The 20,739-nt window shown below is 42.7% G+C and overlaps 1 protein-coding gene across 6 annotated transcripts in view; it reads right to left on the bottom strand.

The window, feature by feature from the left end:
- KLHDC4 (kelch domain containing 4) overlaps positions 1–20,739 on the bottom strand; it is a 93,714-nt gene that overhangs the window by 23,564 nt on the left and 49,411 nt on the right. For all 6 annotated transcript variants that reach the window (XM_027847731.1, XM_027847732.1, XM_027847733.1 and 3 more), the window contains 2 exons: positions 11,682–11,774; positions 10,643–10,802 (listed from right to left, as the gene is read on the bottom strand). In XM_027847731.1, coding sequence (XP_027703532.1) covers positions 10,643–10,802; positions 11,682–11,774 — 253 coding nt within the window. The remainder of the gene's footprint in view (positions 1–10,642; positions 10,803–11,681; positions 11,775–20,739) is intronic.

Here is a 20,739-nt window from a genome sequence, read left to right as displayed (position 1 = left end):
GTAATCCATTTCTGGATTTCTGAGGCCTAGGATACTTGATGGTTCTGGGTTCCTGGTGGCTGAAGATGACAATTTTGATGATTGAGGTCCCAGGGTCCCAGGTCCATACCCTCATTTCAAGATAGTAAGAATGAAGTACACCTAGAAGAATCTTCACACCTGGTACTCTCCTCTTGGTTAGGCTGATCCTCAGGTGACAGACATACTGTCACAAGGCCCCTCCTAGAAGCTTTTCTGGCTTGGTTGGGCCTGAGAATCCTGGGGTCCCTCCATGCCACAGGACTTTGGTGGAAACACTCTTCAATAGATAGTGACTAATTCCATCTACAATGGCAATTCTCTGCCCAGATGGAAAATGAAACTGAAAAAAACAAACTAAGAAATGCTGCCCTTCTGGATTCAGCTTTCTGAGTGCCCATGAAATTAATTATTCTACATAAAAAATTAAAGCAATTCCTAAGAAAATACTGTATACTAATTGTTTGTTCTACAATGTGAAGGGGGAAAACTGCTCCGGTTGCTTTAAATAGGAACTGTGAGTGGGAGATGAATGTGTGGGTGCAGATATGAAGCGGGGTGGGGGTGGCAGAAGAGGGGGGCAGAGGACAAGAGAGACAGATCTGCTGGCAGTGCAGCTGTTTGCCACAGAGAACTCAATAAGGTGGGGCGGGGAAAACCACCCCAAGCACAAAGTGCATAGCTGAGTGCTGTCAGCTCTCATGTCATGTGAGGTTTGTCCAAATAACCGCTATCACTCACACCGAGAACGCACAGCCCCATGAAGCAGGCACGAGAGGCCCCCATCCCACTCTGCTTTACTGACTGATAAAAAGGCAATTCCAATCCAGATGAGGGCCTCGAGTTGTCTTTTCAGGAATCCAAGTTCAAAAGCACCTCTCCCTTACAACATCCCTGTGGCTGTCAGGAGACACAGCCCTGTTTCAGAGGAACCTTATTGCTTTCCTCCTAACCTGTCAATGCTACTGGTCTTCCTCCAGCAAGACTCCTGTTGACTAGAACTGAACAAAGTTCTCTTTCTTTATTGTTCTATATTTCCAAGAGTAGTTATTTCATTTTTATACTCTCCATACAGACTGGGTTTCCCTACGGCAGAGCAGTATGGTGTAACATTTCCATTACACTCCATTCTTTTGAACAATAGATTTGGACTTGGGTTCAAATGCTGACACAGCTACCTAATACCTATATGATCTCTGCTAAGTCACTCAACTCACTAGGCACCTATTTCTCCATGCAGAAAATGAGGAAGCTCTGGACTACATGACCACCCGGCTGACTTCCAGCTCAAATGTAAAGCAGGACGTGTGTGCATGCACGCACGTGCCCTGCGTGTTCCCATGAAGATGTCTATTGCTGCAAACACGCCGCTGTCATGTCAGCGAGAGGCAGCAAGGTGCTAGTGCTCTGTATTCCAAACCTCGCTCCCTGCTCCGTCCACACAGGCTGGCCACGAGTCCTGCATGATTTCTCCTGGCGAGGTGCAAGGCAATGAGTCTCCTGACATCTCCTTGGCTTAGTTTAGTGGTCTAGTCAGGCCTACCGCTCAGGTTGCCTAGCAATACGAAGCCCTCGTTACCTTCCACAGCTCAGGACGCAGCTGCTGCAGCCCCATTTTCTAAAAAGATGGGGGAAGAGAGCACCAAGGGAGAACTTGCTAGAAGGTCGGCAAACTCTGAGCAGGTGACTTCACTTACCAGAGTGCGCATGGCACAGGAGGCTGCACCACAGGAACACGTCGGACCGGCACAAAAGAGCATTTGTAGATCACACTGCCAAGTCTACAGAACCATCTACTCCCAGCTGTTCAAGAGGGAAGCACTCACAACACAGATTTATTTTTCATGTTCTTCTGTTAATCTCTATAAGGGTTTCGGCTGAATAACCACATACCCAGCCAGTTCACACTCTTTGTTGCAGGAGTACAACCTCTATTCTACGCCCATTTTGAATATTCAATTTGACAGTCTCAACTAATTTTCACCTTAATGGATGAACATAACTAGTTTCCACAGGGAGGAATTCAGCCCCTATGTTCTCTTTCAGTCACTCTCTCTGTGTGTAACTCTTCCTAATCAAATCCTCTCCTTGGGGCATGGCCACTTGACATGGCCCCATTTCCTATCAGAAATTCTTAAAACTCAAAGCGTTACAGTTTCACCCAAGAAGGGTGTAATGAAAAGGCTTCCCTCCTCATTCCGTCTAGGAAATAGCAAGTCCCCTTGGAGACTAGTCCAAGGAATAGACAAAAATCTCTGAAGAGTTCACAGTTTATGCTAAACACCCAGTAGAGTCCCCAAAGTGTAAATCATCTTTAATTCTTCCTGGTGGTGTTAACATGGCTGCAAAAACTCCAATCTTCAGAACGCTAACTGTAGGTGACTGTGCCGTGGAGAGCCATCGGCAGGTGTCGGGAGGCTGGAGCACCAAAGATGGCATGCACGCAAGAAGGGGTATAATGAAGGACCACACTGGAGATACGTGATGCAAAAAGGCAGTAGGCTGATGCCACGTACAGCACTATCTGGGCTGACCCTCTAAGGGAGGACATGGATAAAAACCACACAAAATGAGAACAGGTGGACGGGCCCAGGTCTGCACTAGTGGCAGAAACACCCACACCTGTGGGAATCCAGAAGCCATCGTGTATGGGACCTAAAGACTGGGACCAAACAGGAAGTGTTTCTGTTTCCTGAGAACTGGAAAAAATTAAGTCAATCACAGGACACGAGTCCCTGCTATGAGGAGCAGAGATTTCAAGGACCTGCTCTGATTCAGAATCAAATCATGTAACAGGGACGGGGCTATCGAGAGGGTGTCGCAGAAAGGCAACCCCTCCCATGAGGCTCACACCAAGCGTGTGGCATCAGGGAACAAACCTGGGTGTGCCGCCTGCTTCCAGCACCAGAGATGGTGCTGACTCTTCCAAGCCCCTTCACTCTCTGCGCTCTCAAGCAGCCACATGCCTGTCAGCTCGCAGGCTTTGGGGAACCCGATTTTCTTTTCCTGCTTTCTGACTCAACTGCGGAACCAACAGTACAACTGAAATGATGTTTTGGTGTCCGCCGGGCCGGCACTCAGCGTGGCTCTGTGTTGAAACAGGAACAAAGCTAGATTTCAGAGGGCGGCGCAGTTGTGGCAATGGTGCCCATGTACATCAGTATCTTCTCTGCTCTCTGTCATGATGGCTACAGGATGGGGGAAACAGCCCCAAAGCTGAAGTCAGGGGAGACGTGGAAAGGCAGGAGACAGAGGAGATGAGCGACCAGTTCAACTGTCAAAAAACATTTATTAATGCTTCCTATGGTGAGGCACTGTGTTAAGGGCGAGGGATACAAAGGAAGGCAAAAACACGCCCCAAGCTCACGGAGCTCACAGTATAAGGGAAAGACAACCTGTAAATACCTACATACACATGAAATGTATATCAAGGAGGCAAAAGGCGTTATCAGCCACAGAGACGGGGAAAGGTCTTCTGCAGAAGGGGGATGTGGGCTGAGGTTTGAAGGAAGTCAGAAGCTTTTGTTAGAAGGCAGAGGGGAAGGGGGAGAGCATTCCGGGCATGGGGGGATGGCCACTCCACTAGCACAGAGTTAGCAGATGGGATGGCAAGAAGGCCAGTGTTCCTGGATGCTAGAGTACCTGGGGGATAGCCACTGCACTGAATAACAGACTATTTTAATTAAAGATGCATACTGTTATCACCTAAGTGTTTACCATATTTGTCAGTACGCACCTCTGAACCTAGTATTACAAACCATTATATACAGTACACTCTGCAATAGCTTCCAATCAAATTCCAAATCAAATTAAAAACATTGTTTTTCCTTTGTGCCAAAATAGTCAGAAAGGGTTTATTAGCTTTAAGCCACTGGCAAATTGGCTCTAGAAAATAAGATGATCTTTCATTTTCTGGGAGGGGAAGGGGAGGGTTAGAATTCAGAAACTCTCCAGAGGAAACTCAGTTTCTGATAAACCAACCCAGAAAAGGCCCAGATTCTGCAGAGCTACAAACTGTAACAAAAGGGCCTCAGCTGCTCTCCCTGCCCACAGACTCACATCTGCTTCACAGTTTTGACTGTTCTCCAATCTCTGAGGGAAATAGTAGCTAACAGTAATAACAGTTGGCATTTATATGATGCTGTAAGGTTTGCAAAATGCTTTCCACAGAAGAACTCCTTTGACTCTCAGATCCCAGGGTGAAGCAGGCGTTATTATCCCAAATCACACATGAGTAGATGGAGGCCAAGAGCAGTTAAGTAAGTGACGTGCCCAGGGTTACACAGCAACTAAGTATCTGAGGCAGGATCTGAACTCAGGTCTTTCTGACCTGACCCCGGGTGCTGAGCTCTGTCCACTGCACCGGTAACCCAGCTGCTCAGCCAGAATGGGGCAAATGGGCATGGGAAGGAGTGAAAATGCAGGACATGGGTGGAAGACAATCTCATGCCATCTGTATAGTTTAAAGAAACGTGCAGCCGAGAGCACAATCCACAGTGAACAGCAGAGCATCAAGTTTCTAACTTGAGGAGGGCTCCTTCCTCACTCATCTCATCCCCTTGCTCGCCGATTTTCTTCTGGCACTACGGCTGAAGTGAGGCATCTCTACTGGGACAAACACCACAATCCTGCTGCGGGCACCAGCACCGGACCCACCGTGAACATCGGAAGCCCTCCCAGGGGCCGTCAGCCTACGGCTGCCAAGCACACGACGCCAGCAGGGAGACAGGGAAACTGGGGCCACCAGCCATCTGGCCCAAAGGGCTGCCCAGCACAAAGCGAGGGAAAGCAAGGAAGCTTAGCACCCCCCGAAGGTCTCCAGGGACTTCCTGAGCTCTGTTATTGTTACAGCTCTTGCTTTAGCTTCTTACATCACCTGCAGAATTAGCATATATTTCGCAACATATTTATCCTCATTAATTCAAGATTATAATTACATACAAATGTCAAACAGGTCCATCTGCAGCTCTAACGCTTGCTTTTTCCGGAGAGAAAAAGAGCTCATTCAACATCTGGAAAACTGCCTTTAGATGGACCAAGATGTGGTAAAGCATCTCAGAGCAATACATACTCACTGTGTACTCCTGGAACGCTCCTGACGCATTTCTGCCTCCTCGCCTGGGCTCATGCCACACCCCCCCCGGTATGCCAGCGACACTTTAAGGCCCAGGTTCAAGTCCCGCCTTCTCTGACGGTGGCAGCCCATGACGATGTCTCCTTCCTCTGGACAGTTCCCATCTGTTCTCTTCCTGGGCACTTATGACACGTCACCATGTGTACGAGTCTTGCCTGCCCATGAGCATCTGTTCGTTTCCTGGAGGGCAAGACTCTTACATCCTTGTAGCCCCCGGTGCCCACATAACCCCTTCGATCTCCAAGGAACCCTCCTCTGAGGCTTCAACAGGGCACGCTGTGGCCATGACATTGGCTTCTCCAAGGCTCTGCTCACAGAGTACGAGCTCTGATAGGTGGTGGGCTACGCAGGCCTATGCAAACACATCATATGGGGAAGCTGCAGGTTGTGGACAGCTATCGGGATTTCAAGATGGAAGTCCCTTAGCATATAGGATGACAAGCTACTGGGAGTTGGGGGATGCCAATGGCGAAGAGTTCCTGCTACGTGGGCCACTGGCACATACAGGTTTATCGTTTCATATATAAAAGAAGATGCTAAAGAGGTAACGAGGTCCTTGGCACGCTCCAATGAGGCAGCTCAAACTCAGTCAATTCTCCATTTTGTGTCAACCACTTCGGCCATCCTCTCAGCATCATCTCCAAGGAGAACAAAGGTAATAAGGAAAGGCCCTGGTGAACGGTTCACCTCAACCGAACCAGAACCACAACTACCAACACATATTTACGTCCTGCTGGACAACTGAATTATAACTTAGTCTACTAGGTTGCCTCAAGGCAGCTGGTATCACAGTGGACAGAGCACTAGCCTAGAGTCAGAAAGACCTGACAAGTCCAGCCTCAGTCGCTTACTAGCTGAGTAATCCCGGGCAAGTCACTTAATAAACACTTTTCATTCATTCATTCAAACAAGCAGAAGGGGAGGGCAAAGATTTGACCCTTGGCCTTCTAGAGACTGAATGAAAAAGCATTTATCAGGCGCGTGCAAAGCATGTGCTGAAAGCTGGGGACATGAACAGAAGAGCAAGACAGTCCCTGCCCTCAAGGAGCACATATTCTAACAGGGAAGGCTAATGGAAAAGAGGTTTCAGCTGAAAGTCCGACGGAAAAGCTCAATGGCTCTCAGGCCGTAGAGACAGCTTCCTTAAAGTCATTTCCCCACTGATTCAACGCAATTGAATTGCTGTTGAGCAATCTGATGATGCCAAAGAAGTCAGGGGAGGGAACTTTCTCTTCCACATCTTCAACTGGGGAGATGCTAGCCAATGTCACCAAGCGACACAAAACTATGGGTGGTCCCGGAGAAAGTGCCCCCCCAATCCCCAGCCCACGGGATAAAACAAGGTAACCCTGAGCAACTTCAGAGTGGGGCCCTGGGTGGGGAAGGAGGAGGAGAGGCAAGGTCTTTGAGCAAGAGAGAACCCTCCAAGCCCTCTAACATGAGTTTAACCCCTTCAGCCCTAGCAGAAAAGCCAACTGCTTCCCTATGTCTCCTGGAAGACAGAGAGAACTTTCCTGGTTCATTTTCTTTGTTGTTCTCAGTGAATGTATGTTGTGAGCACTGTCTGTTTACATTCTATGTCTGGTTATTGGAACAGAATTGGAAAATAAAGAGCAATACGTTTATGACTCAGGTAAAGTCTTTTTAATGTAGATTTCCAAAATGTGACAGGAATTCATTTTGACTGTTTTTTTATATACTGAAATATGCTAGATAAGTGTTAGGGGTGCACCTCCCTAAGACCACCTACTCAATAAGACTCCAGTAACAGACCAACTCTGCTCCCTAAGGACCAACCCAGCTGACTATAGGAGGGCATGTCACCTGAAGGCTAGTCACCTGGTGATGATTTTTTTTTAGCCACAGCAACTGATGAAACAAAGAAAAAAAACAAAAAATGGTTCTCAGGCCTGTGTGATCCGCTCCTGCATCTGCAGTGACAGTTACAGAGCAGTGGGAATGGGCCAGAGGGTGAGAAGAATCATTAACACAGTTTTTAGACTCCTAATAAACTTTCATTTGAATACTAGTGCTCTAAATGTGAGATCACCGTACAGCGACCATCCAAGGGATGCAGCTGCTAGAAGGGGTGACCTATGTAAGTCTGGGCTTTCTCGCTAAATAACCAAAGCAGAAGAAAGAAGAACACTGCAGCTAAGGAGGCCGGCTCACAGGGACCCCAGGCAGGGGTCATGATGAATAGTGGAGCTGGCTGGGCGGGTTTGAGAACATGCTCAAAAGGGAAAGGAAACATTTTTTCATGAGATATCTGATCATCACATACTGCAGTCTTAATGATATGTATTTGCAAAAAGACCACCATGAAAATAACTGCAGCTGATGTGCCAACACTGAGGATGTTGCTGAAGATGCACAAGAGAAATTCTACAAAGAACTCGAGGTCCTCCACATTAAATCACTCTGCACGGTGACATTGGTGACTTCAATGCAAAGGTGGAGAAAGGTGAGGAAGGAGGCAAACCAGCAAGGCCTGGTTCAGAAAAGGGAATGAGGAGCCAGGGGCCTGTAGATTATGCAGAATCTTCACAGTATCATGAACTCTTTCTTCAATGGGCAGGCATGACACTTGGTGAGTACCAAATAACACCCTAAAGAATGGAACTAATGTTTTCACAGGAAGGAGACATCTTCTTATGATGTGCACAGTAGTCAGCTGGCTACATACAACCAGACCATAGACTCATGGAAAGCAAGAAGGAAGATGAGAAAAAGAGGCAGTGTGCAAGTGAAACAATTTAACCCTGAATTTAACAAATTTAAACAAATAAACGAAAAGTAAAAAATGGGAAATGGACAATGGAAATGACATTGCCATTGACTCTATCATAATTTTATCCTGCAATGTATACAAGAAGATCAGTGGAGCCCAAAAGACAACAAACTGGCTAAGAAGGTTTCAGGCTTTTGAAGGATATAGCTAAGAGAGTGGCTAAGCAACACCAGCTTTGAATATGCATTTATTTGTGAAATCTTACAAAGAAGGACGATGGACAAGTACAATCAACATTATCTCACAAAGTAAAAATAAGCAACGAAGAGTAAAGGCCGTGAAGGTTTAAAGAAAGGACATCAATACGTCTAACTGAGTGAACAGAGTCATCCCAAGGGCATTTAAGGATGAAAATGGAGGAAGGACTGCAACCAGAAGAAAAATACAAGAGATTTTCAAAAACCATTTTAACAAACTGGTTTTTTTTTCCCCCAACAAGAATAGCAGAACCCTCACAGCTGGACCCTAACATCCCAGTCCCAGATGTGTTTATAGAGGAGCCAGAAATAGCATTAACAGGGATGAGGGCGAGAAAACAACTGGATCAGACCAAGTGTAAAACAAGGGAACTAGGCTGGAGTGACATGATTAGCGCCTCCATGATTTCCTTTTGTATCCTATCTCTACACACCCTCCCCCCCACACTCAGACATGCACACCTACACACCCATACCCACACACAGAACACAACACTCTGAAAGCAACTGGCACATTCCTTCTCTATACAACTACCCAGAAAACATGAAAATGCTCTTTCTCTTGAGAACAGGAATTCTTAGCCTCTATTGTATCATGCACCCCTTTGACAGTCTGGTGAAGTCTGTGGATCCTTTCTCAAAATAATGTTTTTAAATACCTAAAATAAAATGCATGGGGACACATAGGAAGCCAGAGATTAGTGAAAATAAAGGTTTTTTTTTTCTCACCCAAATTCATGAACCCCTCAAACCTGGTTTGTAGAGCCCAGGCAAAGAACCTCTGCTATAGAAACCAGAGGAAAGGAAAGCAGGGCAGGTCAGGAGAAGTGTAGCAATAAAAACCTCACACTTTTAAGGCAAAGTTTATCTTTGGGGAAGAGACAAATGTATTTAATCACATCCCCTAATTAATAATTATCTCATTTCAACCACAGCTCTCTTCTAGGCCACTGAATTGTTTCTTAGAGTAGCCAGATTTTCCCCTGTGCCAACCAGGCTGTGGTGCTCATAACACGGGAGGTGAAGGGTGTTGCTCTCAGCCTTAATAAGGGCACTCTACACAGGTGTGGACACCACATTCTAGGAGTAAGCCTGACAAGTCAGCATCCATCCAGAGGAAAGGGACCAAGATGGGGAGAGGACAACACACAATGGGTCACCAGCACCACCAGTTTAACTGGGGAAGTAGAGAGAAGACAAGATTTAGAAGGCGATGTCTTCAAGTATTTTCAGGACTGCCCTGAAGAAAAGAAATTAGCTCTGTTCTGCTCGATCCTAGAGGAGTGAGGCCAGAAGCTGCCGAGAGGCAGATTTCAGGGTAGCATGAGCAAAAGCTTCCCCACAATGAGAGCTATTAAAAAGGGGGATGGGCTCCCCTTCCCTGCAGGTTTTCGAATGTAGGACGGACAAGCCCTGACGGAGGCTGCAGAGAAGAGATGTGTGTTCAGGTGTGGGGCAGATTAATTAACCGCAGAGGTCCTTTTCACCTTGGGAGGTTCTGTGACTGTGGGATTATATGTGACAAGCCCCTACAATTAAAAGTCTTGGGAAGTTTATTTCCACCCCAACCCAACCCTGACAATGCCAGAAAGATGTTTGCCCTTCAATTAAAAAGCCTCCAAAGACAGAAGACTTGATAACTTAAGAACACCAGATTGTACTCTTAATGATAATCATAATGACGGCCCTCTAAGGTTTGCAAAGTGTTTTTCGAATTTATTCTCAAGACAACCCCAAGAGGAAGGTGCTATCACCATCTCATTCTGCAGAGGAGGAAATAGAGACAAGCAGAGGTGGAGCCACTTGCCCAGGGCCAGAGAGCCAGTCAGCATCTGGGGCGGGATCTGAATTCAGATCTTCCTGCCCCCAAGTCCAGCAGTGTTCTGTCCACTGTGACACGGGCTGCTTTAAAGCACCCAGGGTTTCAGACCCAAGTGTTCTGGGCCCACAAGGTATTTTATCTCTACTACACTACAAATAACTATTTGACATCATCAGCTCCGAGGCTGATCTTCAGAAATAAGAACTTTTCAAGAGGAGAATCCCCTACTTCATTATTGGAAGGAGACACGAAGAGATCTCGGAAAGAACAGCACCTCCGGTGGCAGATGACCTGGCTTCAGTCCCTGCCTGCACTGCTCTCTGGGTCACCAGAAGTCCCCTAAACTCCCTGAGCCTCAGTTTCCTCATCTGTAAGCTGAGGGGTTAGACTACAAGGCCTCAGAAGTTCCTTCCACCTCTCGATCTCTGGCTCTGCATGGTGGTGGGCACAGGGAGGCTTAGAACAGCAGTGTTCCTGCGTGTGGCTTTTCTCCAAAAAGAATGCATCCTGTCACAGAGGGCCATAGAGCGAATCTGGTTTTACCTGTTTCTAGTATTGATCTCAGAAGTAAACAAGAAATACTTAAAAAAAAACCTATTAGCCAAGTCCCTCAGGAGGCCTTTCCTTACAACAAAAACAGTGAAAACAACGATGTCTCCTTTCTGCATGAGACCTTCTACCTGTTTGGAGTAGCCACCGTAGATGACGATGGTGCCGTCGGAGGAGACTGACATCTGACAGCCAGATCTCGGTGTGGGACTGGTCCCTGATGGAAAGAGCTTGCTCCATGTATACGTGTCCAGACTAAAGGCATACACATCATTGTAATAGATGTAATCCCTGGTTAAAATAAAGGAAACACAACACAAACCATTAAACCAGTTACAAAGAAATACCAGAAAAGCAACCAATTAAGGTCAAGAATTAGCTATCTTTAAAACAAACTTAAGGATGGTCTATTTTCATTTTCAAAGAGTCAAGCTGACAGCCTTAATTGTGTTCTTGATACATGAAACACAGGGAGTGACTTTTGAAGGGAGAAATGCATCAATGCATAAAAAGCTTAACACTAAAGTACTCATTCTGCTTTCCCTGAAAACATGTCCTGTTTCTCCCATGGTCTTCAGAACAGTAACTTACCAATACCTACGTTAGACCAGCACGTGCAGTACTTCATACAAGTCACATATGTTATCAGTATAATCCAGAAAAAAGCTATTTACAACTAGGTGATAACGGCACTCCTTGTGCTAGAGAGATGAAGGAAAGAGCAAAAGCTAAGGCTCGAGGAGCTTTTCAATAAAGAACTCAACGGCTGAATGTAACTGTCAGATGAACCCACAGAAGAAGCCACTGGCCTCCCTTAGGAGCAGAGCCCCTGGAACAAGCTCCCACAAGGCAAGAGTTACAGAAAGAACCCAACAAGGGGCAGCTAGATGGCGCAGGGGATAGAGCACTGGCCCTGGAGTCAGGAGGACCTGAGATCAAATCTGACCTCAGTGTGACCCTGGGCAAGTCACTTACCCCTAATTGCCTAAAAACAAAACAAAACAAAACAAAAAGCAAACAAACAAAAAAAAGAGACTATCTTCCTTCAAATTAAAGAACAGAACAGAGAGTTTGGGAGGAAAGGGCCCGCAAATAATACTGGTTCACCATAGAGTGAAACCAGGAGAAAACAGTATTTCCCAGAATTAATTCTCAACCATTAATACCAACCTTGTACTCTCATGGAATCCACCGAAGATGATCAATTGTCTCTTCCAAGGCACCATGCGATGTCCACTCCTGCCTGAAGGCCCCCCTGTTGCCCTGAAATGCAATCACCAGGAAGGGTGAGCTCATCTAGGAATTTTTGATTAAGTTTTTAGTATAAATTACTGTAGTGATGTCGTATTTTTATATGATTTCCCTTTTTCTCTGTAATTCCTTGAGCTCCGACACTCAGCATGACACAGTGGAGAGAAAGTCAGGCTCAAAGCCGGGCAGACCCAGGTTCAGGCATTGCTTCTGACACACACTGGAACAAGTCACTTCACCCTGGGCAGCTGGATGGTGCAGTGGGTAGAGTGCTGAGCCTGAAGTCAGAAAGACCTGAGTTCAAATCAGCTTCAGACACTAGCGGTATCACCCAGACAAGCCACATGACCTTTTAACCTCTCTGTGCTGTAAAAGGTCAGGAGAGCCCAAGGGCCCAATCCAGCTGCTGCCTGCTTCTGTCCTGCACAGGAGGAAGAATGGTTTTAAATACAATAAAACTTTATTTAAAATTTAAAATGTAAAAACCACTGGGGGGGGGGGCAGGTTACCAAGGGCCAGAGATGGCCCAACACCTTAGTTTGCAGACCCTTACTCCAGCCAACCCTTTTAAGATTCTCAGATTCTGCAGAGAAGGCACCACCTGCATTGGCAGAGAGACTCCCTCTCAGTGAGTTCCCTAAACCTGTGGAATCGCAGCTCTAGCCTTTCTGAGTTTCAGCTTTCCCATCTGTAAAAGGGGAATATCACTACTACTTTAAGGAATGGTGTCACAGATAGAGAACTGGGCCTGGAGTCAAGAAGAGTGCAGACTGGCCGGCCTCCATTCCCTTCCCAGTTGTGCTTCCCGACATTCTAGACTTGGACACATGCTCCCTCCAACCCCCAACCACTTTCCAACTCCTTTTTCTGCGTTGTCTTTCTCTATTAGAACGTAGGTTGCTAGAGACGTGGACTGTGTTTTTGCTTGTATTTGTACCACCGATGCTCAGCATGGCACCAGGTATATAGTAAGTGCTTAATAAATGCTTATGCCTGTTAGTTTTACTTAATTCTTTTTGTTACGAGAGGGTTCTATGGGGAGGGGAAAAGCTGTACATCAGGAAATGATTATGGTATAAAACAAAAGTTATCAATAAATATCATGTCTTTCAAATCTAATTTTCCCTTAAATTTGTTGAGATCTTTTCATTTTCTTCTTTATGATCTTTCTCTCTGGTTTATCCAGTTCTGAAAGACAAGTGTTAAGGTCATCTACAAATATTATCTTACTCTTTCTTTTTTACGCTTTCATTAGCTTTTCCATTGAATACTTAGATGCCATTTATATATGTTATTTAATACTATGCTCAGGTTCACACAGCCAGCATGTGTCAGAGGTGCATAGGTTTAATTTGGTAAATATATTTAATCTTGATATTGTTTCACTTCTATGGCACCTTTAGGCATGGTTTTCTTGTTTATCTCTCTGACATTATCAACTTTCTGCTGTTGCTTTATCCAAAATCATTTTTTAATTTTTTAATTCCATTTTTAAAAATCACATGAAGCACAATACATTTTGTTCCAGTCCCACATTTTAATTTTGTGTGTGTCTTTATGTTTTAGTGTTTCTTGTCTAGTTCTGCAGCAATCTGTTGGAATTTATTTTCTTACCCACTTTGCAATTTAGTGTTTCTTCCAACAAGTCCTATTTTTCCTTCTTTTAAACTGGCGATGGGTCCTCTGGTTTGTTTTGCTTACACTAATCTCATCCTATTCTCTAGCCAAGAATCATCCCCTCCCACTGATAGGTTAAAACAAGACAAAGTCCAAAATCCTTATATCTACTTTTTTTATGACTATTCTCTTTTTTTTCCTTCCCTTCCTCAGAATTCTTCCAATTCCCTTCCCCCTAATCAACCCATCTCTTAGTTCAACTAACATTCATCTGGAGTGGCCTTTCCCAAGAAATGCTAATTAATTTTTTTTTCTTATGAAGGGAAAAGGCTTTTGCACGTAACTTTTGTAAAAAAAAGTTCCATGACCCTCATGTAAGACAATTTCTAGAGGAAAAAAGCTTTGTGTCCTGCTCTTGAATCTAGCTCAGCTAAGAGTGATTACTTATTTCTATCCTTCACCATCTTTTTGTCTGAAGGAATTTCTTTTGTGGAGTTCTATTTCCAGAAATATTAATTCATGAAGAAAGGAATATGGTGAGGTAGAAACAGTTCTGTATTAAAAATCCAAAAAGCACCAGGCTTATCACCCGTAGGGTCAGCCACAGTTCCTTGATGGACCTCAGTCCCTGGAGACCTAGAAAGTTCCTTGCCCAAGTAAGGAACATGAACCAGAGAAGTAAGTCCCCCACCCGGGGAACAGAGTCCTTTGAAGTATCCCTTCTACTCAGATGCAATCTAGTACAAGGCCAAGGTCCCCAAGCACCCTTTGACCTCTTGAGAAATGTATTCCCAGAATGAACTTCATTTTGGTTTCCCCAAAGGTCTTGTCCCAAATGCTCAACCTCCACCTCTCCCCAAGCTCTTTCCATGATTCTCAGGCAAAACAAGAGATTACAAAGACAACAGTGGCTTCTATTCTCTTGCCCACGTTGGGAAGTGAGGAGGTCTACTAAGCCCCAGACTGCCCTCCCTTCCTGGAGTCCTTCTTGCCTAGGGAAGGTCATGGTTCACAAAAGCACATTTGGTGCTCAGGGTTTTTTGCCCCATTTGAAAACTCTTGATCCCTGTGGTCCCATCCCAAAGATATTAATTAACAGATACTAGAATACATGTTCTGATCCAAGAAATACTGATTCGACACTCATCTCTTTCTTGATCAACTTCTCTTTGAAGTAAATCCTGAAATGCTGTGTTCTCTCAATGGCCCTCATGTAAGATGAGAATTGGGAGGGAAAAAAAAAGAAAAAAACACAGCTTAGTTTAGCCCCAGAAAAGGGGTTAATTTTTTTGTGTAATGGATGCCTTTGTCAACTGAGCCTATGAATGCCTCAAAATGAGGCTTCTAAATTAATTTTTAAAAGTATAGAGAAAAACTATTGAAACAATAAAAAAAAAATTTTAATAAAAGAAGCCTTGTCATGGAGGCATATAAAGAATGAGTTCATTGTACAGTCCTTTCTTGCTATGCGGATATGTGTGCCTTCCTTAAGTTTGCTTTACTTGATAAATTTGCAACCCAAATTTCCTGATGCTATAAAATGAATGACTTATTCTCCCTTTGGTGGAAAGTTCTGTCTTTTTTCATTGAAAGATTTCTATTGATGCTCAGATTTGTAGGATATTATTTGGGGGTTCAAAAAGTATTTATTTGCTTTTTGGAATATCATATTATCACTTTTCCTTTCAGCTCTTAAGAAAGAAAAATAGACTACTGGGACTGTTTTTCCTTGAAATCTTAAGGGCTTCATTTAATGCTGAAGTTCTGGTGCTTAATCACAACATAACTGGGTGGGTTAAACTTGGGTTTCTAGTTTTTTAATACAATGAACTCTACCAAGCTGTACTTTGCCTGGCTTCCAACAGTTCTGGACAATTTTCTCATAAGAGTTCCTGAAGTACAGTAATTAGGCTTTTTTTAAATTTCATGTTCTGCTTGAAGACCAATGACTCCTAAATAAGCTCTGTGTATTGTAACTTCAATATAGTCCATATGATCTCCTGATCTTGTCTTCCGATTTGTTCTGACAATCAACTTTTTCACTCTCCGCATTTGTAGTTCCAAAGCAGCCATTATCTTTCAGAAAATTTACTGCAGGAGGGAGTCTCCATTTTCCTCAGCTCTAGTTAACTATTGATTTCTTCTTTTGGGGCTCTAATTTCTGTTCTTATTTTTCCTTTATCTTACTATTCTTCTGAAGCATTTTGGAGGTTACTGAAATTTTCTATTATAATTCCTAAGCATTTTGCAGTAGTTAGAACTGTATTTTCCCTCTCCTTTGTGGATTTAAGATCTTTTTTTCCCTTACTCCCTAGTACTTGATTAATCTTATCACGGCCTCTTTTTGATGCTTCTTCATTCTTTTTTCTCAGTCTTTCTGGTGGCAATCTCTTTCCTATTCTTACTTCACTGGACACTTTTCTTGATATTCTGAGGGGATGGAACTGACATTAGATGAATGGCTTCTGACTTGGTCATGTGGCTACAAATCCTACAGCGGCTCATTATTACTCAAGTTTGGGCAATGACTAAATAAGGGAGTTTGAGAGCCAGAAGAGACATTAGTGCCCATTGCGTCCAACCCATCCAGAGAGGGAGTACCCAACATAATATACCCCAACATAATATACCCCAACATAATATGACATCCAGCCTCTGCTCCAGCATCTCCAAGGAGGGGGAAGCCACCACCACTTAAGGAAGCTCATTCCCCTTCTGGGTGGCTCCAATTGTTAGGATTTTTTCCCTGACATTAAGACTAAAGATTCCTCTTCGAAACTTCCCCCGCTGTTGCTGCTGATTCTGCCTCATGGGGCCAAAACAGAAGAAGTCAAATTCTTCCTCCAAGCAACAATCCTTCCAATATTTAAAGGAAGCTATAGCATTTCCCTTGAATCTTCTGTTCTCTAAACTAACAAGCATGCCTGGCTGCTACAACTGATCCTCATCTACCACTGACTCATGACTTTTCACCATCCTGACTGCTCCTTTGCACTTTCCAGTCTGCCAATATCCTTCTTAAATTACAACACCCAGAACTAAACATAATTAATATATTCCGGGAGGTTGGTCTAATGAGGGCAGAAAACAAGGGGAAGGACTATCACATTTCTATTCCTGGAAGCTAAGCCCCTTTTTATGTAGCCCAAGGTCCCATCAACTTTTTTTTTTGAATACCACATCACACAGGTGACTCATATTGAGCCTCTAACCCCCCAGATGCTCTTCTGAACTGCTAGCTATCTATCCGTGACTCCTTCATCTTAGGTGTATGAAGCTGATTCTTTTTGGACCCAAGGGCGAGACGTTACATTTATCACTACTGGATTTAATCTATTAAACTCAGCCCAATCCTGACCTGAGCATCGATGCCTTTAAATAAGTCCATGATAAAAAATAGCATGGGATCACACACATATCCCTGGAGCATTCCACTGAGCACCCGCTGCTATGTTGAAACTACTCCATTAACAATGACCCTTCCAGTCAGAACATACGCCAGTCAGAACACCCATCTGAGTGCATTATCATCTAAGCCAGGGGTGGGGAACCTGTAGCTTCCAGCCATCTCTATCTTTTCTAGCATTCCCCTCATCTACTAGTTTAGTGACTCTACCCAAAAAGTTTGGCATGGTCTGTTCTTGATGAAGCTATGCAGGCTCTCTGTTACCAATACTTTCCTTTCTAGATGTTTGGCAACCCTCTGCATGGTGCCCAAATGATGCATTCTAGACTCCTCCCAAGAAATAAAGCAAAGTAAAGCCCATAGTTTACAGATTTTGTTCTGTTCCCTTTTTTGAAAATTGGGGCATTTACCCTTTCTAAATCTTAGTTTTCCATTATCTTTAAAATAGTTCAGCAATGACTTCTGCCAGTTCTTTCAGGACCCCAGATTGTAGTTCATCTAGGGAAGGTGACTTGAATTCATCAAGGACACCCTGGTGTTCTCTATCTCCTTACTTAAGTTGAATAACTCCCAACACAAGTATCATGTCCCTCTAAGACAACTAAATACTATTTAAAGAGCTACTCCAACATTCTCCCTAAGGTGGGTACTAGGTCTGCTCCCTGACACTAGTATCATGAAAGAATTTCACAGTAATATTATTTCTGAATGAAAAAGTGATTTATTTTTCTTAGCTACTTAAGCTCTAGATTTAGTAATAATAGGGCCAGTAGTAAATTTTCAGATTTATATTTCTATTTATCACATATTTAATAATGATAACAGAAACATCTGATGTGTCTTATAAGATCCTGATTAAGACAGTAACATGGAATTTCAAATTATACTTAAAAATTAATGATATATATATATATCTTTTTTTCAGGATGTAAGATATTTTAAATGTGCCTCATTATAACAGGAAATTTGGAGCAAATAACATTAATAATTTACTCTTCTGCAAGGCAACCATGTGAAAAACTCAGATTAGGTGACAACCCCCAAGAAATTATTATTATTATTAATGCTTTTTCCTAATAAGCTCCACTAGTTGCCTTAAGCCTTTACAGCAATGGCTGTATTTTATATTCAGCTCTTTCTTCCTCAGCTTCTCATCAACAAAATCATGTTTTCATATCAAATTCCTCAAAGTTCAAGCTTCAATGTTTTCCAAGTCTTCTAGCTTTTTCTTCCAAAGACAATCTTAATCCTCTTCCAGCTGAATAAGCAAAGGTGTGCAAACCAATACTTCCTACATGCATTTTTTTTTCAAAGACATACTGAAGAAAACTTTAATAATTTGCTTTACATTTGTTAGATGCTCAAAAGATACTGTAATTGATAAGGATGCATATATGAGGAAGGTTGGGGAGAGGAAAGAAGTTACCGAACCATTTTTACAGATATCAATACCCTAGAATTGACTAGGAATCCATGAGCTTGACAAAGTACAGAAATGCCTATACATTAAAGTGTGCTGAGCCAGAAATCTCAGCAAAGATGAGTGCCATATACTTAGTGAGCAATCAATGAACAGTAATAAACTACTATGGTTAGTTAATAGTAAAAAATAGGAAAGAATAATCATATTCTTTGTTGTCTTTACATTAACCTAAAAAAGTTTATAAGACTACGAAAAAATTATAAACTGTCTTTTTTGGTTTGTTGGGGTTTTTTAAAAAATATTTTATTTACCTGGTACAGCTGGCTTATGATTTAAGAGTACCTGGGAATGACCAGGGTCTGGGGAACGCTAAACCATCACATGATGGCTAAGTTCGCACAGAAGAGAAAGCTTATTCAAACAAGAGAAGTCAATAAATTTCTCCTGTATTTTTCAGTTTCAGCTCTTGATCATTTTACATTTTATTTAATTCCATGTATTTATCTACTGAGAAAAGGTTAACGCCATAGTATGGCTCACTCTCATGTTTAGAGAATCAGAAGGAGACAAAACTCTCTTGGACACCTCTACAGGGTTACTTTTCTGCTTTATGGAGGCAGCAGACCACATCTGGGCTATTTAATTCCTTTTTCAGATTGTAAAGTGGCATAGGTCCAGGATTCAGGAGACTATTGTAGCTTATGAAATTATCATATATTCTATGTCACCACTTATATCTCAGTGGTGCAACAACAAGAAAGCTTGGCAGTAGAGATATAAAGTCCTTTTCAATCATCTAGTCTTCAGGGAAGATTTTTGGGAAGCTGAAATTGGAAATTTAAAAGAATAAAGTACTGAAGGGATATGGTGGTTATTTACACTATTAATAATTCTGTTAGTTATACCTTATATGTAGTCATCTATGCTGAAAAACAAAGATCAAAGGGGTCTTGAAAAGCTCTCTTCCTTCAATTAGCATTATTTAGTTTTTCAAAACTGTTAGGGTATTTGTGGTTCACTGTTCCTCATTTTCCAACTAAATGATTAGACATCACTCAACATAAAGGATCCAGGTACAGATTCAGATAGGGGATCAGAAATGCATCAAAACAAAACAAAGTCCCTAAATAAAATTTAGTTCCACTAATTGAAAGAATTATCCAAAATGTGCAGAGCAAACTTTTCTATCATATTAATTTACTATGTCTGACACTACTTATAAGTCTGAAAATTTATCCTTTCAATTCCCTCAATACAATCCCATATTTATTTTTACATTCCAGGTGACAGAAACTACCCACTGATGGTAGGCCACTAGGTGAAGAATTCCATGACCATGGCAACCATAAAACAGGCTTAAAAAAAAAAATAAGCCCTGTACACATATTTACCTACACACACACACACCCTCAGCTACACAACTGGCAGAGGATTAGACTTGGCCTGGATGGTCCCAGGGAGAAAAGAACTAAGTGTAGTAAGTAGACAGTATAGAGGGACAGATTGAGGTTCTATGTTTTAAAAAACAAAACAAAACAAAACAACCCTTCCCAATGATTAAAGCTGCACCAAAAAAGCAAAAAGTGTCGTGAAGGATGGATGATATTTTGTCATAGAGACTGTTATAGAGGAATTATAACAAGTAGAATTAAATAAGCTATTAACTCTGAAAAACTGGAAATGGATGAAAGTAAAGACACTGACTTACTGATATTTCTTAGAAAAGTAAAACAATCACTATGAGAAGGCCAAAAACTTAAAATCAACAACAAATATTTGATCTCCTAAGTGGGCAGACAAGACGGTGAAAAGCTACACTGGTTTTGAACACAAGATCATTTGTAAAACATTAGGCAGAAAAAAAAGAAAGAAAAAAAATTAGGGTGATGAACAACACAAGCAGTATCACTATAATTCCCCCCTCTCAAAAAAGAAAAAAAAAAATCAAAAGAAAGGGGAAAATGAATCTTCAAAAACCTTGGCGTGAGGCCCAGTCAGATGAGAGTACATCTCATATCTCATCTTCTATCTACATATAAAAATATAAGTATCATAAACATGTGGAATGGACTAAATCTGTAAGCATTTCTATGATAATCTATTCTTATCATTGATGTGAGTACCACCATTTCAAGCCCTTGTCACCTCATAATTAATATTATAATAGTTACTGGTGGGTCTGTTTGCCTCCAATCTCTCCCCACGGTAGTCCATCCTGCCAGATTCAGCCACCAAAGTGGCTGACCATTTTACTCTCCTCTACTCAATAAACTACAGCAGCTTCCTACTGCCTCCAGATCAATTTTTAAAATATTTTATTTGGCATTCAAAGTTTTTCATAACTTAACCCTGCCCCTTCCTTTCTAGTTTTCTTACATCTTACTTCCACAACCTCTACTCTTTAATCCAATGCCACTGGCCTCCTGGCTGTTCCACAAATAAGACACCCCAAATTGGCTCTGGGCATTTTCTTTGGCTGTCCTCCCATATCAATGCTTTCCCTCCTCAGCTTTGCCTCCTGGCTTTCCTGA

Source organism: Vombatus ursinus, unplaced genomic scaffold (assembly GCF_900497805.2).
Source record: "Vombatus ursinus unplaced genomic scaffold, bare-nosed wombat genome assembly UNPS02005286.1, whole genome shotgun sequence".
Lineage (NCBI taxonomy): Eukaryota > Metazoa > Chordata > Mammalia > Diprotodontia > Vombatidae > Vombatus > Vombatus ursinus.
This window is presented reverse-complemented; position numbering and strand designations above follow the sequence as displayed.